This window comes from Symphodus melops (genome assembly GCF_947650265.1).
Source record: "Symphodus melops genome assembly, chromosome: 13".
Taxonomy (NCBI): Eukaryota; Metazoa; Chordata; class Actinopteri; order Labriformes; family Labridae; genus Symphodus; species Symphodus melops.
In genome coordinates, this window is record NC_136703.1 from 17,357,984 (window position 1) to 17,376,748 (window position 18,765).

At 41.4% G+C, this 18,765-nt stretch overlaps 2 protein-coding genes across 11 annotated transcripts in view; both read right to left on the bottom strand.

Moving 5' to 3' along the window:
* The window catches only part of LOC306833352 (prickle-like protein 2), a 92,470-nt gene extending 84,164 nt beyond the window's left edge, over nucleotides 1-8,306 (bottom strand). The window contains exon 1 of the mRNA XM_079358570.1: nucleotides 8,299-8,306. The gene's annotated coding sequence lies outside the window, so the exon portion shown is untranslated. The remainder of the gene's footprint in view (nucleotides 1-8,298) is intronic.
* Nucleotides 1-18,765, bottom strand: part of LOC306833351 (membrane-associated guanylate kinase, WW and PDZ domain-containing protein 1-like) — an 85,260-nt gene that overhangs the window by 18,124 nt on the left and 48,371 nt on the right. For 3 of the 10 annotated variants that reach the window (XM_079358560.1, XM_079358569.1, XM_079358561.1), the window contains 11 exons: nucleotides 17,862-17,981; nucleotides 15,386-15,574; nucleotides 13,983-14,250; nucleotides 13,630-13,677; nucleotides 13,277-13,359; nucleotides 12,685-12,723; nucleotides 10,840-10,897; nucleotides 10,586-10,704; nucleotides 9,388-9,510; nucleotides 8,777-8,962; nucleotides 6,887-7,498 (listed from right to left, as the gene is read on the bottom strand). In XM_079358560.1, the coding sequence (XP_079214686.1) occupies nucleotides 6,887-7,498; nucleotides 8,777-8,962; nucleotides 9,388-9,510; nucleotides 10,586-10,704; nucleotides 10,840-10,897; nucleotides 12,685-12,723; nucleotides 13,277-13,359; nucleotides 13,630-13,677; nucleotides 13,983-14,250; nucleotides 15,386-15,574; nucleotides 17,862-17,981 (1,845 nt within the window). The remainder of the gene's footprint in view (nucleotides 1-6,886; nucleotides 7,499-8,776; nucleotides 8,963-9,387; nucleotides 9,511-10,585; nucleotides 10,705-10,839; nucleotides 10,898-12,684; nucleotides 12,724-13,276; nucleotides 13,360-13,629; nucleotides 13,678-13,982; nucleotides 14,251-15,385; nucleotides 15,575-17,861; nucleotides 17,982-18,765) is intronic. The other 7 variants (XM_079358562.1, XM_079358563.1, XM_079358568.1 and 4 more) reach the window with 7 other exon arrangements.

Here is an 18,765-nt window from a genome sequence, read left to right on the forward strand (position 1 = left end):
TCTCTCTGTCCTCCTCCTCCTCCTCCTCCTCCTCCTCTCTGTTGCTTCCCCTCTCAGAGCAACACACTGCGCTAGGCTGCGCGCTAATCTGACTGATCTCCTCCCCCTCAGCGCTCTCACCCGAGCTATTAGAAGAGGAGCAGCAGATCCATCTGCATTAGACAGGATGCTGCTGCAGAAGCACCAGACTGCTGGTCAGCCCTACAGGTCCCCAGCAAACATCTACACACCCCCTCCCCTCCTCGCTGTCTCCACCGGAATCTCAACCTCTGAGATGCTCAACAGCCTGAGCGTCATATCAAAAGGAAAAGTCTGAGCTTCTGCCTCACTGTGCACGTCCTCTGAGTATCTACAGGGCTGTTTTCACTCCTCTTTGCTCAAGGCTCACACAGAGAAGCTGATCTTCTCCCTTTGCCTTTTTCTCTTGTTCCCTCCCCCTCCTCCTCGTCTCCTTCGTCTTCCGTGCACCATGACTTGATCTCCCTCTCTCTCTCTCTCTCTCTCCGTCTCTGTCTCTCTATCCCTCTCTTATATTCCAGTTAACACACTGTAGAGAGTCAACGAGAAGATCAATCTCATTTGTGCTAATTAAATATTAATACTCATAGCCTGGCGTCAGGGGAGAGGATTCACAGCATACCAGTGTAGGGAATAATCTACAGCCCCACTCTAAAGCTTTCCTTTCACACCCATCCCAACCATGCCTTTCAGTCACTTATCATGTAGGTTTCTTTCATCCTCAAACGCATCAACACATGCCTCATTAGACTATCTGATGGTTCACCTTCAAAGATACTACAACACAGGGACAAAAATAGACAAATGCACAAACAACACAAAGCAGGAAATGGGAGGAAATGTGTTGCCGTTGCCATAGCAATCAAGTTTTTCTGTGTACAGCACCATGGTTGCATGTTGTTTAATATGGCGTTTGAATACATTTACATAAATGCCACACCTTTTATTCATCACAGCATCTATCTCCAAGCCCTATGTTGTCCTGCAAGATTTGATGCCAAGGGAGGGAACCCCTGCTGAAGGTATAATGGAGAATCATACAACAACATGCAAGCCTCCATCTTAGCCTCTTTCTGCTGCATTGGCAAAAAAATCATTAAATGTTAAAAACCCTGTTGCCGCAAAGCCCCTCTCTCTACATGATTCATAATTTATCCTCCCTATTTTACCCCTCTCTCCCTCTCTCTCTCTCTCTCTCCCTCTCTCTCTTCCTTGTATTATGGGATCCAAGTGGAACATCTCAACTGCTGAAATGCTGATAAATGTACAGTATGTGTGTGGCTGTGTCTTACCCAGGAAGCAAACGCATGAGGTCATGTGTCAGTGATAAGTGTTTGACAGTACAAACAGCAGGCTGTTTTACAAGAGCCCTAAGTTACACAGTGCTGGATGTCACTAAAAATCGTTCACCTTTCAACGCCCTCTGAAAATCTTAAAACTTGCTACAAGGTTAGGCATAATTCAAATCAAGCATATATAAATTGAGTTTAACTATGACCATATGGTCGGTAACTTTGAGTTAGAGCTGAAGGGGAATAAAGATTCAAGTATCGGGCGTGTTCTGACCTCCGCTCCACTTTAATCCACTGTGTCAGCTGGACCATCTGATTTACATGCAGCTTGGTGTGAACACATCTTCATGCATGCTGCAGTCTTTGAATCTGCTGAACTTACTCTCCGCATTGTGACGCTGACGTATACGTGTAATTCAGAGTTGATCGAATCTGGCTCGATGTAACATTTATGAGCAGCAGAAGCTCGGCGCAGGAAATATGGGAATGGCATGTTCCTGCACGCATGCCACCGTGTAGAAGCATCTATGAACTCATGCATGCTATATAGAGATGTAATATCTGCACAGAGAGGTATGCAAGAAGGTGAGCATGTATTTATGCAGGCACACACAAGCATTTACATTATGCAGCCATAATCCTGATATTTTTCCCTCTGCTGAATGACAGTAAAGCTCTGCTAGAAAACACGGCTTCGTTTTAAAGACACTGAATGGATCAAGGAGGATGCCACAGTGAGCTTTAAAGGGTGGAGTTTACAATTACTGAGGCAACCTTCAGCCAGAATTACTAAGACAATGTCCATTAACTTCCAAATGAGGCAGAAAGTAAACAAATTGGAATAGTGACAGTGAGGGCTGCCAGTTGCTTGGTGACCTAAGGATGCTTTGAGCATCAGTGTGGAGGAGGATGCTTCTGAGCTTCTTTTACAGTAGACTGAAAAATATGACAATAATAAGAGGAAGAATAGAAAAGGAATATGCTAATGGTGTAAATATTGAGGCAGAGAGAGAAAATACATGTGTGGAGGCTCAATAATAATTATCATATCACCAGTCAGCATTAGCATTTCTGATCAAGTGCTACTCTGTAGTGTGTGTGCGTGTGCATTTGCGTGTGTGTTGGTCATTAAAAGTTGCTCAGTTCTTTCTGTTCCTTGATAAGCCTGGAACTAATGTCCATATTGTCATCCGTCTGTCTGATAACACAATTTCGATGTGCAAGAAAACAGTTTTGTTTGTCACAGAGCCTAACAGCAGAGAAGCGCTTCAGTTTCAGCAATGTCAAGTGGTTGAAAAGGTGTGTGAGTGCAAGTGTTCTTCTTTTCATCCTGGTGAAGCAGCAGTGAAAGAATTCACTTTTCTAACTGTATCTGCAGCTCTTTGAGTAGCATTGTGCTTGCTGCTGACGCTGTGGCCTTGGTGGGACTATACAAAGCCCACACACACACACACACACACACACACACAGAGAATTTTCCTTTCTTGCTTTTTTAATATTCACTGTAGTCTTCCATTCACCATAGCAATGAACTCTACTGTTGAGCAGAAACTGTAAACATTTGTCCTTGTACTACTCAAAGTAACGCCCCCTATCCAGTTGTCCTCACTCTCTTCATTTGCTCCAGATTGTGTATATATATATATATAAAATTATATTTTTTCTTGTCTTTGTCTGTTTCTATCATTTTTCATTCATTTCCTCTACATTTAACACCCCTGTTCTCTGTCTTTCTATCTTCTCTCTTTTATTTTCTCCACGTCTCTCAGGGGACAGGAGCGCTGCGCACGATTGTCATGGCAACAATGATGGGAAAAAAATCAAGATGGAGGCGTCATGGCTGGCCTGGCCTCCTTTATAGGGGGAGGATCCAGAGTGTGAAAACACCAGATGTTGTCTTTAAAATTTTTATCAGAAAGAGAAAAAAAAGAAAAGAAAAAAAAAACTTGAGGTGAGAATCTGATATCTTTAACAGATTGGAGGTGAGAGTTTAAAAATGGACCCGCAAATCACACTTGCTTAACACATTTCAGGCCACTGCACATTTGAAAGATGATTCAGAGTGGTTAAACATAAAAAATCTAAAATGTGCAAATGTTTTTGCTTTAGAAATATAATTTTCTCCATCTTGGGTGCACTATGCAGCCCATCTAAGGAGCATAAACATAAAAACACAATACACTGTTGCCTTTGAAAATGCTCTCTGACAGAAACACATGAAGATTCTGATGTTCAAACTTTCACTCTTCAGTCTCGAGCGATACACACGTGTGCTACAACAAAAGATTTGCTTCGCCCAACCTGTCACTTCTAATAAAAACTAAAAATCAATATTTTTACAAGGACACAAAAAAACCTGCACAAGTATTATTCCAATGCAAAAATATATCTATTTATAATCTTGCCACAAATTTTGCATAATCGTAAAGACTTCAAAGCTCAATCGGCTGCAAAAAAAAAAAAGTCTGTAATCTTACAGCAAATTCCTCTATTTGTAACTACCCTGCAAAACATGAAAAATAACATTTACGAGAAAAGAATCTCTATTGTTTGTTTGACCTTGCTCTTTGTGCCCTCTCTTATAAAACATTCCGCTGACTTTGAGTCAGACAGCGCAGAAAGATGAGTCACAGATGAACAGATTAAGACTTCTTCTTCTCCTCCAGCTGAAGTCCACCTTCTTTCTCTTTTCCTCTCTTCCTCTTATACTTCTCTGAACCAATCCGCTCATACACGCTCCCCTGGCTGAACTTTCAGAACTGTTCAGCAAATCTCACACTCTCTGCTCTAATCCTCCACCTCTACTTTCTCAAAAAAAAAAAAAATAAAAAAAAATAAAAAGATCCCCGTTCATCTTCTTTCTCTTCTCTCTCTCTTCTATCTATCTCACCTCGCTTCTCGTAGTGCCACATAATTGTTGTTTGTGAATGATTATGCGTGAGCAGCTAGTGTAAGGTCACAGCATCATTCACAGACAGAAAGCCCAACTGACATCTTACTCCAGAGAGCTGCTGTTACCAGGCACATGGGCAACTAATAATTATTTAACATTTGGCTAATCTGTGAAGCATACGGTAGTTTGGAGTCATTGATCAAGATGTTTAGTAAACAGTGGAAAAAAAGACAACCACAATTCCCAAGAAACAAAAGTGATGTCTTCAAAATGTGTGAGCAACAGTCCAAACCAATCCTGTATGACAATGAAAAATATTCAATGGGCAATAACGTTTGTGCAGTATCTGCATAAATGTAGAAATCTGATAAATAAAAAATAAAGATTCCTTATTATATATGAATCAGTTTTATGCAAATCTGCAGGTTTTCATATATTGTACCTGTTTGCAAAATGTCCCACCTGAATCTAAAACATATTATTATTATTATTAACTTTATTTGTAAAGGGACCATGTGCAATATTAAACATAAATGTTGCCATTTGATGTATTTCACCAGATTTAGCTCAGAGCTAGTTTACATCTGCAGTCCCTCAACTCCATTAATATAATTACCAATTCATCTCAAGCTAACTTGTTATTTACCTGACTTATTAAAACAGAGTGAAGGCATTGCAGTTATAACTCAGCTTCCATCTGGCTAGTAAAAATGCATGCTGGGTGAGAAAGCAATCATGTTTAACTAAGAAAATGTTCTGATTTATTGCGACATAGACTTCAGATGTGTGAATGCCAATGCTATATATTATGATAATGGCGAAAATGCAAATAGGTGTGCAGCTGAAGACATGACCCCAAAGATATTCAGTTTACAATGATAGTAACCAGAGTAAGGAGAGTCGCCGCATAGCCTCGCCGTTATTTGGTGAACCACATGTACAGAGGCTATAGTCCTGGTCTCGGGGGCTATGGGTTTGAATCCGACCTCTCCTCAACATTCTCTTCAGCTGTCCGACTTTTCTAAAGGCTAAAAGCCCAAACTATATAATTTAAAGAATGAGAAATGAAGCAAATCCTCACATGAAGCTGGACAGGTGAGTTTAAGGACTTCAAAACAATTGTCTTTCTGGTTATCGACTAAAGGTTCATTTTCAGTGTGGCTCTGGAAATCTTTTCAATTAGAGAACCTGCAAAGTTTTCCCACTAAATGTAGTTGGTGATTGGTATTGGTATTTTACTAAATTTCCCAGCAGCCACTGCAGCCTCTTTAGTTTATGTCATATTGTATGTTATACCTATATTTCTGGATCATAAAAAGGCTGCCTATCTTTCTTTCATTATTATAATTGTTTTTTTTTACCTTTCAATCCTTTATTCGATCATACAAGATTTTAAACAAGTCTCATAGTTGGTAATCCAGAATCAGTAATGTATGTCAGTGTAAAAAGTCAAGGATGATTGTTCAGACTGGCTCAGCTGGTGTATTCTTCAGACTGGTTCTGACTGAAACCAAAATGTTCCCAGTGTTGTCTGTACTCTGTTTCAGCATAATGACTGTTTAGCTGCTTGTGTTTATACAGCACGTGACATTTAAATGCTGTTGGCATCTTTTGTCAAATAAAAGATTGGTGTTTTACTCTTACAGTAAGTCTCACCAAAGGTTTCCCTGGGAAGTTTGATCTGAACTTCAGGTTGTTCATCTCAACATTACGATCATAGATTAATTCAACTGTCCCCTGTCTGTCTCAAAGTATTTAGCGTCTGACCCGAATTACCCAGCTACTCAAATGAGCTCATGACAATAACAGAGCGGTGTCAAAGCTACCACATATGATCTATGAGGCGCTCAGTCGCCCTTCTTGCCCTGGTGACTGTCGCCTCTTTTCTCCTTACCCTGTCCTGCTCTTGCTCTCTTTTGTTACCAGGACTGCTGCCTCCACATTATTCTCTCTGAAGACCCTCTCACAGACCCATAATGATGCTGACATTTAACACAATACAGCAACGTTACTTCTGCAGCGGGGCACAAGGTCAGCTCATTAGAGGGCATAATTGATGTGGGGTGCACAATCTGGCCTGCCACTGATGGAGACACGGTCAGATGGCACGGCACTTGACACTTACAGCGAAGAATTTGTTGTGTTTTGACATTTCAACGATGAAAACAAGTATTTTAAGCAAATGTTTAGATTGTAGTCACATGAATGGCAAAGTATGGCAGGTACCAGTAAGGGTTGGACAAAATATCAACTCGGCTATATATTTACAATCTTACCTGTGTACGACCTAATAGTTTCCATGTTCCAATTCATTAGCTTCTGTATTCATAGCATACACATGTCCCTGACCTAGTGTGCTCCTTCTCCCCTCCTCTCTTTCACTCATAACGCCTCCTACTCCTTCCCACACTCATCTGCTCATCTAGTGCCATGCTAACTCAGCCTCTCCTCCTTCCGCCCCATCGAGTCCGAGCATTTTCAACCCAACACCCACTCTCTTCCTCACTTACCTCTGCTGCTGCTTCCTGTCACTCTTTTCATGCCAACGGTTCAAGCTGTTGTGTGTTTGGTGCATTCTTTTGTGCACTAACTCGCACACCTTCTCACATCCAAATGTCAGATGTCCCTGCATGTGTTTATCAACCCCTGTATCGGATATTGGACAGGAAGAAGTTATACATACCTCTTTGCACAAGCATTGTGACCTCGCTGCCTCTGGGACATTTGCTCAGCAGGTCCACCACCTGATTGTGGCTCATATTCTGTACGTTTCTCTTGTTGACCTCCATGAGAATATCTCCTTCCTTTAGTCCGCGGCACCGTGGATAGTCTACTATTTGCTTCACCCTTTGCCCTCCTCCCGTCAGACTGTCAGCAATGGTAAAGCCGAATCCCTTGTCGCCCTTTTCCATGTGGATGGTGATGAGCTCGGGCTGGGTGGCTATGGATGAGGCAAGGGTTACCACGTCACTGGAGTAGCCGTGCGAGCCGTTAGATGCCACCTCAGCAGAGGGGCTGTGTGCCCGGGGCTCCCTCATGCCGTTAACCGGTCCGGCTTGGTTGGAAGGCGAGTCAAAGGTCTCCTGTCCGTTGACAATGATGGGCTCCTTGTCCAGGATAGCCACAGAGGTCACCAAGCTGGTGTTCGGGTCATCAGGGTCAAAGGGCAACGGGTAACCTCGGCATAAAGCCAGGTCGACCATGGAACCGATGGGGATGGATTGGAAGATCTTGACCACTTGAGCGTGGGTGTAGCCTAGCACGATGGTGTCATTCACGCTCACTATCACATCGCCTGCAACAAGCAAAAAAATAGTTAGTGATAGCATCATCGGCACAAAAAACTTTTTTTTAATGTGGTTAAGGGCTTCCTGTTTAACACGCATTTGTGCTTTTATTCATACTATTCAACAGTTTCACAAAATGCCATTGAGCAACACCACAATGCCTGTGACCGAGTTGTACTGTGCCTCAATCTCAGAGCAGGCTGGGATATGGACAAGCCCCTTGTATTGCTAATGACAATCAATGACCCAGTTTTAGTGTCCTCCCTAAACACGACACTAACCCATTATTGATTTTCAAAGTGGATTTCAGGAATTTAAACGTTGCAATACAAGCATCATCGAACCTAGGAAAAAAACACAAGCAACGTTGCAAATCAAATGCCGGTAGTTTCTCAAATGTTCTTGGATGTTATGCTAGTGTCTCAAACAAAGGTGAAGCGATGGCTGCAGAGTTCTTTGGACCTAACATAGTTGTAACTACACAGCACCAGATTTTCATTTTCAATACTTGTGTTCTCATATTTCTCAGGTCCAATGAGGACATCACTAAAGGCCAGTTTTTGCTTCTCTCTTTTGAAGTCAAAATTATGTTTCGACGACCATTTTAACACATGCAGTGGAGCAACCCCAGACCCATGATGTGCAAAATTGGTGGATTACCCCTTTAATCACATACAGGCGGGTGTGAGGGCTTCAGATAGTGTATGCAGACCTGGACAGAACTTTGTGAAATCAAATTACCTCAGCAGGGAGACATTTTTACTCACTGTTAAGTGTGGTAATTGTATATGACAGTACTTGCATATACCTCTTTGTGTGCCTCCTTTCATAAGTTAAACATCTGGATCCATACAGACTTTTTAGAAGCACTGTGTAGTTATAGTAAAACAGACAAGTAGGCCTCCATAAATAAAGCACTGCTTGTGTTTACACAAACCATGTGTTATTCATCTCATTGACATTTTAATGTTTCCACCTTTTTTGGGAGATGAGGTTATTTCCTCAAGTAAGGTCAGCTGAATTGCAGACTTCTGGAAAGTTTTCAAAAGAGCTTAAAAAATCAACTGGACAGGCCTTAAGTACTTGCAGTTGCAGAACTCACTGTTTAATAACCACTAAGCCCTCGTGAACTTTACTGGAGTGTGTGTGTCAAATGTGAGTGCAAAAAAAGGGGACACTGCAGCCGGGCCTAAAAGAAGTTTACAGAGTGGATGGATGTAGTGAAGAAGAATGTTTTTTGTTAAAGGAGAACAGTGCCCCCTATGGACTGCGGTTATATACTGCACCTGTCTCCATCTTGCCATCCACGGCTGCAGGCCCATCCAGCACCAGACTTTTGATCTGTAGGAACTCGTCCGGCTCATCTCCTCCGACCACTGTGAAGCCGAAGCCCCGACGACTCTTCTTCAGCTTTGTGTTGATAAAGGTTCCTTTAAGCTCTGCTGGGTTTCTTGTGAAAAAAGGCTTTCCTCCTGTCGAGCAACAGAGAAACAAGTCTTCCCATCAACATGTTGTTCATTCAACACCCCTAAATAATATGTTTCTAGATACAGTGCTGATCAAAATCTTAGAGCTGAGAGAAGAGTTTCAACAATAGCTGAAATGTTGATATGCGGAAGTTTTGTTTTCTGATAGATATTTCTGACACGCGTACTTTCCAAAATTCTGGGTGGGGTTCTTTTCAAACATTTTATCAAAAGATTTTCAACATAACAGACACACATTTAGTGCCATAAACAAAAGAGGATAAACTGTCAAAACAAACAAAATAACAGTTGGAATTCTCTGTTCCAACCTGATCTACACATATCTTTGGGCAGCTGACAAAAGAACATGATACAAACAGTAATCATTAGCAAAGACGCAGAAACGGTGTCAATTCAAAATGATGATTTACGTTTGACTCCTGCAGGGCAAGGCGGTAGAGCTGGGGGGCCTAGCGGGTCTCTGTAGGTCTCCAGGTGGTTTGGCGCGTAGTTTGCTAAAGGAGCTGCTGCGGAGGAGTGCTCCTCTATCCACTCTGCTTGGACAAAATTACACATGCGTTGCTCAATACAAAATAAACACAATGGTGTATTAACATGCCACACACATGCACACATTACAAACACTGAACAGCAACACGCACAAAGCTTTAAGCGCAAACTGCACATTCTTGTTTTTCCTACTTAACTGTCATCAGATACTTTATTTCTTCTACTTGTGTTATTGGCTGAATGTTAGAAACTTGTGTAAAAGATTAGTAGAACATTACATATACAGCGTTAGATCTTGGCAGCAATATGTTAATTGTGAAAAAAGATTTCCTTTTATGACATGCAGAGGACATCAGGGTTTTTCAAAGAGGCATAAAACTGAGGCAGGAAAAAAAAGTCTGTATAAAGAGATGGAGCTTTCAGTGTTGTCAGAAATGTAAAACGACAATCATTCTGATCGGACAATGGAAGCCGTTTCTTTTTAACTCCTCTCTCTCTCTCTGGACATTGAGAAGGTTTTCCTTGAAAAGTACTACTCACACTGAAACTACAAATTTGCATCTGCATGTCACGCAAATGGCAGTAATGATTGCAGAGTGCGTTCATTTCCTGTGTTGGCTGCAATGCCCAACTCATGACTGTTCATGAACATGAACCCGCTGTGCTAAAATAACTAGCCTCCATGTGTTTTCATAACAACAGCATGCACCTGTCACATTCCTGTACTGCAGCATATTTGCCTCAAAGCCCTCAACTTAAAATCCCTTTGTCAAATTGTCATGATAAAGCAAATAATATGATCAAATACAAATGGTATACAGCTGTTATGATTTTAAAAGTCACGTAAATTAAAACCTAAACACCCAAAGTTGACACCAGGGTCTGTGCCAGCTCCTTTGAGTAAAGCGTGTTTCCTATGACATTTAAATGAGCTTTTAGTGAACATCAATGTTTGTTTTTTTGTAACGTCATATTACAAAATTAGTTCAAATCGATACCCAAAGGAGAGCTTAGCTGTATGGCCCAAACCCTGGAGAGCACTGGACAAACTAGAAGGACACGACACTCACACACATGAAGAAAGAAAGAAATGGTGCCGTGCCAGGGCAGGAAACGAACCTCGAATATACCGCTCACCTTCTGGAGGCTGCGGCTGCTGCTGCTGCTGCTGCTCCAGGATTTTCCGACGCCGCGCCTCCAACACAGGGTTCTCATACTGCGTCTTCCTGTTTATGTGACTGAGGCAGAGAGGGATACGGTCAGTTAAAGTTTATATTATGTCTTCCCATGTTGTTGTAGCAACATGAAGAGCCTTACACACGCAGAAAGCCTTTCTTTCCATGCATTTGTGAGTCCATGTGTCATTTACTTACTCTACATAATATACCCCGTACACTGGGTCTTCTATCCTTTCCCATCCTGGTGGCAGCTCTAAAATACAGAAGACACACAAGATTAAACACACAATGACAACACTTACACCTCACATTAGCTAAGCTGAGTGAAATAGTGATGTTGGGTTGGTCCCGAACATTATTCTTCACTATTGGATAAGACTTCACAGGACACCATCATAGTGTTTGGATATTGTTAAAGAAGATGATATAACTTATTTTTATGGTTTAAGACTTAGAGTTTGTGTCTGTTGTGTTGTGTTTATGAGCTTGAACACACATACATGACCTGCCTTTAGCGCTCCCCTCATACAGGCCAAAACATAAGTAGTATTAGCTGTCTTATGAAGTGCGTCATGTATTCTGTTTCATTATTATTCCTGGTTTCAAACAAAGGCTTCTAGCTGCCAAAGGCTCACAACACGGTTGAACAACAACTCTTTAAACTTGTTATAATAGGACTAAAAAGTAAAATGTAACAGGCCCAAATTGGCTCATGTCTAACAGAAATCATTCTGCCTGCGCCATAGGGCTTAGCTTCTATGAATATTTACAGATGTAGTCACCATGTCTGATGTGGCCAGAATGATCACAAGCTAAATTATGAGCTGGACTGCATGCTGCTTATAACCTTTTTCATTATGCTCATTACACACACTACATTTGTGTGTACAAACAATACCTGCAGCTGCAAACAACTTGAAAAGATCAACACACCAGTTGAGTCCAGAACCCCCCCCCCCCCCCCCCCCGCCAGCTACATGCTCATTGTGGACACACTGGTATGCTTGATGGGAACACGCGGTCAGTTGAGGCAGATCAAACGGACACAATCCCACCTCACTCTTCCACAGTGCATCCAATTTCAAACAAAGACATTAGCTCCTTGTGTTACTGTGGGCTTCTCCCAGGTCCAGTTAACAATTTTATACGAGGCTGGATTTCACAATCAATAATCACAGACTGTCTGCATCTCAGCAGGCAGGGATATTAAACAGTTTACAGCCAGACTTTCAGGGTCTTGTTTAAGACTGAGCTCCAGTTACATTACAGAGCTGTTTGTGCCAAACTGCAAATGGCACGACAATCAACAGCTGAGCTATCTGACACTCTGTGATCAACTGCAAGACTCGAACCTGAGAACTTAGCAAAAGCTCTATGTGACATAGTCAAATATGTTTTTGTTTTTTTAAGACAAGAGCTCGTGTCATAGCCAGCCATGAGGAGTAAAATATTATATGTGGCAAACAAATAAATTGATCCAAAGAGAAACTATCTCTGGTCAGCAGGCTTCTAAAGAAAATAATGCAACCTGCGTTTCAAGCTGCTTCAATGAGCTTTCTGTAAGCAAAGACACATTTACCCATCGTGTAAATGCTTGATATATAAGAAACGCATTGTTGCCTGTTTTTTTTGTTTTATTAAAAAAAAAACAGCCTTGTTTAGATTAGTTGTCAGTCCTCTGCTATTTTTCAAACATCTGTCTTTGACTACATCAACAAAACGGCCAACAGACGACATGCACCTATGCTCTGAGCTGGCACAATCATCTATCATGATGTCATCCCTTGCTTATAGCATGCAGAAGTTAATGCAACCACACGTCATATCAGTGGGACATTGTGCTTATAGTCGACTTCTAATTCTCTCCACCGCTTGTTTTTGTGTTTTTCATGTCACAAACAGGACAATTCTTACTACCACATTAAGAGCAGCATTTCAGAAAAGGTCTGCTCTTAACTGTGTCACATTAAAAGGTATCAAAGAAAGCATGAGCTTCATGCATGAGCATCATGCATTAAAATACAAATCTGCTACTCTTACCAAGGTCGACCTCCAGTTCCTCTGTATGTATCCCTTCTTCTCCAAGGTGAAAGCAGGATGAAACAAAGAAAGCAAAATGAAGAGCAGAAGGTGTGGATGGCAGGAGAGAGGTGGGAGGGGAATGGAGGAGTCGAGAGCAAATAAAGGATGAAGTGACAAATAGGCAAATAGGGAAACGGACACACCTTAGTTTCAATCTTTAATTGACAGGTAACAACAACATCTCAAGAAAAGAAAAAGAGCAGGAATGCAATGTGCCATTTTGTATTTCACCACTTGATGGTGCAATTTAGCAATCTTTGTTTTCTATCCTCGACTGTTATTTGAAATTGATCATTCAATTTGTATATCATTTAGAAATATTTGTCGTTTTCTAATGTGATGATATATGTGAAACATACCAACGTTAGACATCCCAAATCAATAACCTCAAATTCAATTTGCTTAATTTACAAAGTATGTTACTGAGAAATAAAGGAACTAACCATGTCACCTCTCAGTACACTACACAAGCACCAACTTCAAAATCCAGAGCACTGCAGAGAAGTGTGAATGCAAACTATTACAACATAAATGCTGTGTAGCAGCTTACCATCGTCATCACACTCTTCTAGAGGCCTTGAAGCTTTGTCTCTACACCGAGGATCCAGCCATGATGTGGTCTTTGTGTTGTGGCTGAGAGGAAACAAACAAGACAACAGCACATTTCAATAGAGGCCGTCAAACTGGCATATAAAAGCACAGCAGGGGTGCATGAAGGCATCAATAAGAATTAGAAAGTAAACCGCGTCAGCAAGTTTACAGAGGACAGCAGGCGTCTGCTGCGAAGAGAAATGAGAATAACAGAGCAGCACAGGCAGGAAACTGACAAAAACAGCCAGAAGATTTCCCTCTATTGTTACACAAAAACATACTGTAATTCGGTGATAGCAGAAATGAACATACAAGCTCTGAAAATACACAGCCATGTCCGGGTCGTGTGCCTTTGCCGTGCTGCGGAGAGGACAGAGAGGTGTAGGTAGTCAGGTGATCAGGATGTGATCTCCTTTAGAGATCGGGACATGCAGGGATTAACAGGAAAGCGGTTGCACCCAGGGGGCTGGGCAGGGTGGCTGGGGAGAGGCCTAAAAACCAAATCATGGGGGAAGACAAGGCACTGGACGAACAAAAGGGATAATAATAGTGCAGGTAAAATACACAAAACACCAGCTATAGCTTAAACTAAATGCTTTTTCAGGCAGTTCAGGAAGCATGAGCAGCAGGTCCAGAATAAAATGTTGCAGGTTGTTGATACATACTCTATGAAGTATAGTTCTCCATTCTCAGTGTACGCCATCTCCCAGTTTTCGGGTAGTGGTCCCAATGGGTCTTCGGGAGACACCTGGGGTTCTGCGAGCGTCTGCTGCCCGCTTTCTGAGGTGGAGATGGCCGCATTGTTCAGACCACAGGGTGGAGCATTGTCACGTATTGGGTATGGCCGGAGGATGCCGCCACGGCTCTCGTCCGGGTCGTTAGGGTTACCTGTGCACAACAAAGGAGAGGGGAAGAGACTACGCACTAAGGATCCTGGGTAACAACAACAACAACAACAACAACGGGAACAACATGGAACGACAACACCAAACAAAAAGAACAGAAAGACAGATTATGTCTCATGCATGCAAGAAAGGAAGAGATGAAATCAGCAGACAAGTTCTGGATACTCTTCAGCACAATTCATGTAAATTGAACTCCACCAAGCTCCCAGCATTCCCTCCCCCCCAGTATTAACTTTGGCTCCCGCCCATTTATAGTTTACTGAAAGAGCCCCAGGAATATGCTAATTCTTTCCCAAACTGTTTTTGACCCCCACCCCGTTTCAACCAATAAGCCTTTTCTCCTGAAGCCAGCTACCCCCAACCCCCGATCCCCACCCTCAGCCCAATTCTGGCCAAGTGTTTTCCACTACTTCTAGGGGCCTTTCAGGGTTGATCAAATGCTAATTCAATACTCTGGCAGACAGCCTGGCAGAGGGACACAGAGAGTGCATAGATTGGTAGCATCAAGAGACGGGGAAAAACACAATCTCTAGCACTCAGGAGACAGGATGGAGCTCAAAAGAGAGATTAAACACTAATGTTTTAGTATGAAAATCTCCTGTGTTATTTTACTTATTTTTTTTTACATATTTTTGAACTGGTAAAAAGTACCACCCTTCTTACACATGCATAAATAGCTCAAATTAAAAAAAATCTAGTTAACACTGAAGGCAGATATTAGCATTGGATGATCATGTACGTATGCAAGGTGAATTGAAAGAGTAAATATCAAAGAAAAAGTATAGAGTACGGAGAGTGTGAGGCCAGTAGAATAAAGACAAAATAAATAATGTTCTGTTTTGTTTGTGATCTACTTCCTGCCCCTCCTCACAGGCAGGTGGCGATGTTTTGAACCTCACAGAAAAAAGAGAATTTGGAATCACAAAGACATGATGTAACCTCCAGACATTCATCTTGATACAACTGAGGAGAGGATGGTAAACATACACACATTATCTCCCTCTTCCTGTATTTCTAATCTCCTGCACACACATACAACACTCAGACATTTTCTACACAAGCATTCACTCGAGAGCAAACATTGCAGATGGAGAAAGGTACACTGGCACAGAAAAGCGAAGCAACAAAAACAGACACTTCAGTCGCAGCAGCAATGGCCTCACCTGTAAAACTGTTGTTCATTTCCGAGGCCTGGTCGTCATCATCGTCGTCAGCAGGCACTACTTGGGCGTTTTGCATGTCATTGTAGGACTTGGTGCGCTTCGGGGTGGACTGCTGGGAGCCTGCATCACTGAGAATCACTGTCCCAATGATGGGCTGCCTGGGCGGCTTGGGGGTCCCATAATAGTTACCTAGGCAACAAGAAGGACATTAGCATGCTTGAGAGAAAGACACAGAAGGAGGGAGAAGGAGAAATGGAGACCCAGAAGGAGGAATCCAGGATCAAAAAAAAAAAAAAAAAAAAACAGGCAGAGGACCTATGACACCTCACTTATCTTACACTAAAAGAAAAAGAAATAAAGGTTGATCTCAATGACCACAGAATGTGAAAATCAGCAGCTGGTATGAAAATAAAACAGTTGTAGTTTGTTATTGTCTAGACACTGAAAGCATACTGTCCGAAAACAATAAAGCTGCTCACAAGAGCCAGCCTGTTTCAGCAGCTCTGTCTGACTGAAACTGTTTTAGTCAGCAGTGCAAACAAATAATTTATCAAGAGTTTTCTCGCACATTATAAATCATGTATATGTGTATTCTTTGCAAAAAATAAAAATAGGAGAGAAAGAGACTCCCTTGATGTCCAAAGCAAACCAAGGGATGGCAGCATTTAAGGAATTGTTAAACATTTTGGGAACTCTCTTATCTGCTCATTGTAGAGATAGGAAAAGACTATTCCACTTTAAACATGTTAGCTTTATTTGAACATAGAGCCAACAAACACTTAATAAAGAATAGCATAAACCCTTCAAGCAGCTAATGTAGTCATACAATTTGTGATTAGCCTAATCAATCTACTTTATCTAGAATTAGCCAATGTCTTTTATTAAGTTTTTTTATCTATAGAAAAGAAAAAAAATGTTTTCTGATTTTATTATTTCTTAGACTTCTCTCGCCTTTTCTTCTCTTATTTTGCCTTTGATACTGTTGCTCACATCTAGATCACCTTAGAGCTACATGTTTGGGGTTTAACTGTATGTCCTCAAGGTTCAGAACTGGGCCCACTTTTATCTACTTTCTATAAAAAATTGATTAAATGGACAAAACAAAATCTGCTTTTCATTTCTAAGCTGATGACATTGACATTTTCTGCTATGCAACAACGCCTGAAAAAGCTTTTGAAAATCTTCAGTTCACATTTGATTTAGTACAACTTGTGTTTTGTTGCTTAACAGTAAATAGAGCATTGTCTGAGAAAATTGCTATCACAGTTGAGAAATAGAATTGGTATTTGCCTAACTTGAAAATAGATCTCTGATTTGAATGGGTCTAACTTGGCTAAATAAGATTAAATCAATACTAGTTTAAAATTCATACACCAATGTAGAGCTACATGGAGCAGATGTTAGCTAAACCTACATACGACCTATAGCTAAAAAGAGTTTTAGATTTAGCTTTAATTATGCTAACGGATAGGCTACATTTTGTTACCTCTACATTCAGCTACAGTAGGCTAGCAGTTAGCCCATGAGTCCAGTCTTACAGTGTATGTGCAGCTAACCACCATCCGGCCATACTTTAATATTGTCATGTACAATAAGTAATGGAAATAATCATCCTTCTTCTAAAAAAGTGTTGAACAAAACATGTCAACATGCCACACCATTTTTTTTAACAGAATTTAGTCACACATGCTGTTGCATTTCCACTCGTCTTGTTGGCAGAAAAAATAGGCACAAGTCTCAAAAAGTAAACAGCAACACTGAGGGAAATCTATAAACGTTGCACACAATAAAAACGTTTCGACATAATCAAATATCCATAAAATAATCTGATAAGAATCAATATTCTTGTCCTCCTTGGGTCGTCTGAACAGCCTCAGACTCCTGTGGACAGGTATTTGACATTGTCTGCGTGAAAGGGGGAATGTGCCAACACAGAGCAGAACCAGTGCCAAGCAGATTAATGTCGTAACATTCCCTCCCAGGCTGGATACACACAATCTGATAAACACACACACACACACACACACACACACACACACACACACACACACACACACACACACACACACACACACACACACACACACACACACACAGAAATAAGATTTAGTGCTCGCACAGGCCTTGCAAACAAACCAAGGATGCCCAAACACACATCCGCCCACGCGGGTTTACACACACAGGTTTGTGTCAGAATGAGACTTAGTGTTGCACAACAGCATCCTAATCAGAGTGAGAGGGGCAGATGTGGAGTGACCTGCTGTCTCCTGGATGCACCCCCCCACCCCCTGCTCATCATGCAGCATCTAATCTGAATCAACTGAGTGCACAGTCTGACAGCCTGTCTGCATGTAGGGAAAAATACAAACTGATTGCTGCTATGCTCATTGTATCTGTAGAGAATCAGGACACCTGTGCAATCATGACACCAATACAGTGTCAGTTTTGATCATTTGGATCTGCTCAGCTTACTCACCTTCATATGTTCCTATCTCCAGTAGTGTGCCACTCTCCTCAAGTTCTAGGAAGTCCTCTACTGACAAGAAGTTGTAATCCACCCCAGGGACCTCGCCGTCTCTAGGAGGGCGGGTTGTACCTGAAGAGAGGACAAAACAAACACACTTTACTCGCCTGCCAATATCGTGTTTAAAATTCAAACCATGCACTTACAGCTGGCTGAAGGTGGTATCATATTTTTTCTGCTTGCACGAAAACATGTTCGATATGCTATCTATCATTAGCGTTAAATGCAGCCAACATTCCAAATTTAATTCAGATTTTTTTTTAAGACGATGGGTTGGATGGATGAGAGTTTTGAAATCAAGCAAAGCTGATTGTGATTCAGTGTGGTGATATGAAGCAAAGTGACTTGCAAGTGCAGTGAATATTATGTCAGGAAATTAAATTGAGGCTTGCATCTGTAAGCCAATGCTTCGCCTCATGGGAAAGTGTTGCCTGCTAAGTCTGAAGATAAAATAAAGGTCACCTTAAGCAATGTTACAGATACTGTTATCAATCCATCACTTTCTTTATGGTGAGTGTGGAATTGTAAACATTTAAGCAAAAATAACAATGTCTGATAGTCATTTAACTTAAGCTGTTATTGATTGTTAAAGCTGCTTTGTCCTTATGGTTATGACTGCAGTGCTGCTGAGCAGCAGTGCTCCCTTTCCTCCTTAGGTGTCGTTACGTCTAACAGTTAGTACAATAACACCTTTTCAGACCAAGACAGAATAAACCAGGACTGATTCTTTTGTGTCCGGAGAGTAAAAAAAACACACACAACAGTGACAGGAATGAATCACACATCAGAGATTTGATTTGGATTATCAATCACCTTTTCGTTTCAAATTCTGTTAGAGAGGTCAACTATCCTTCAA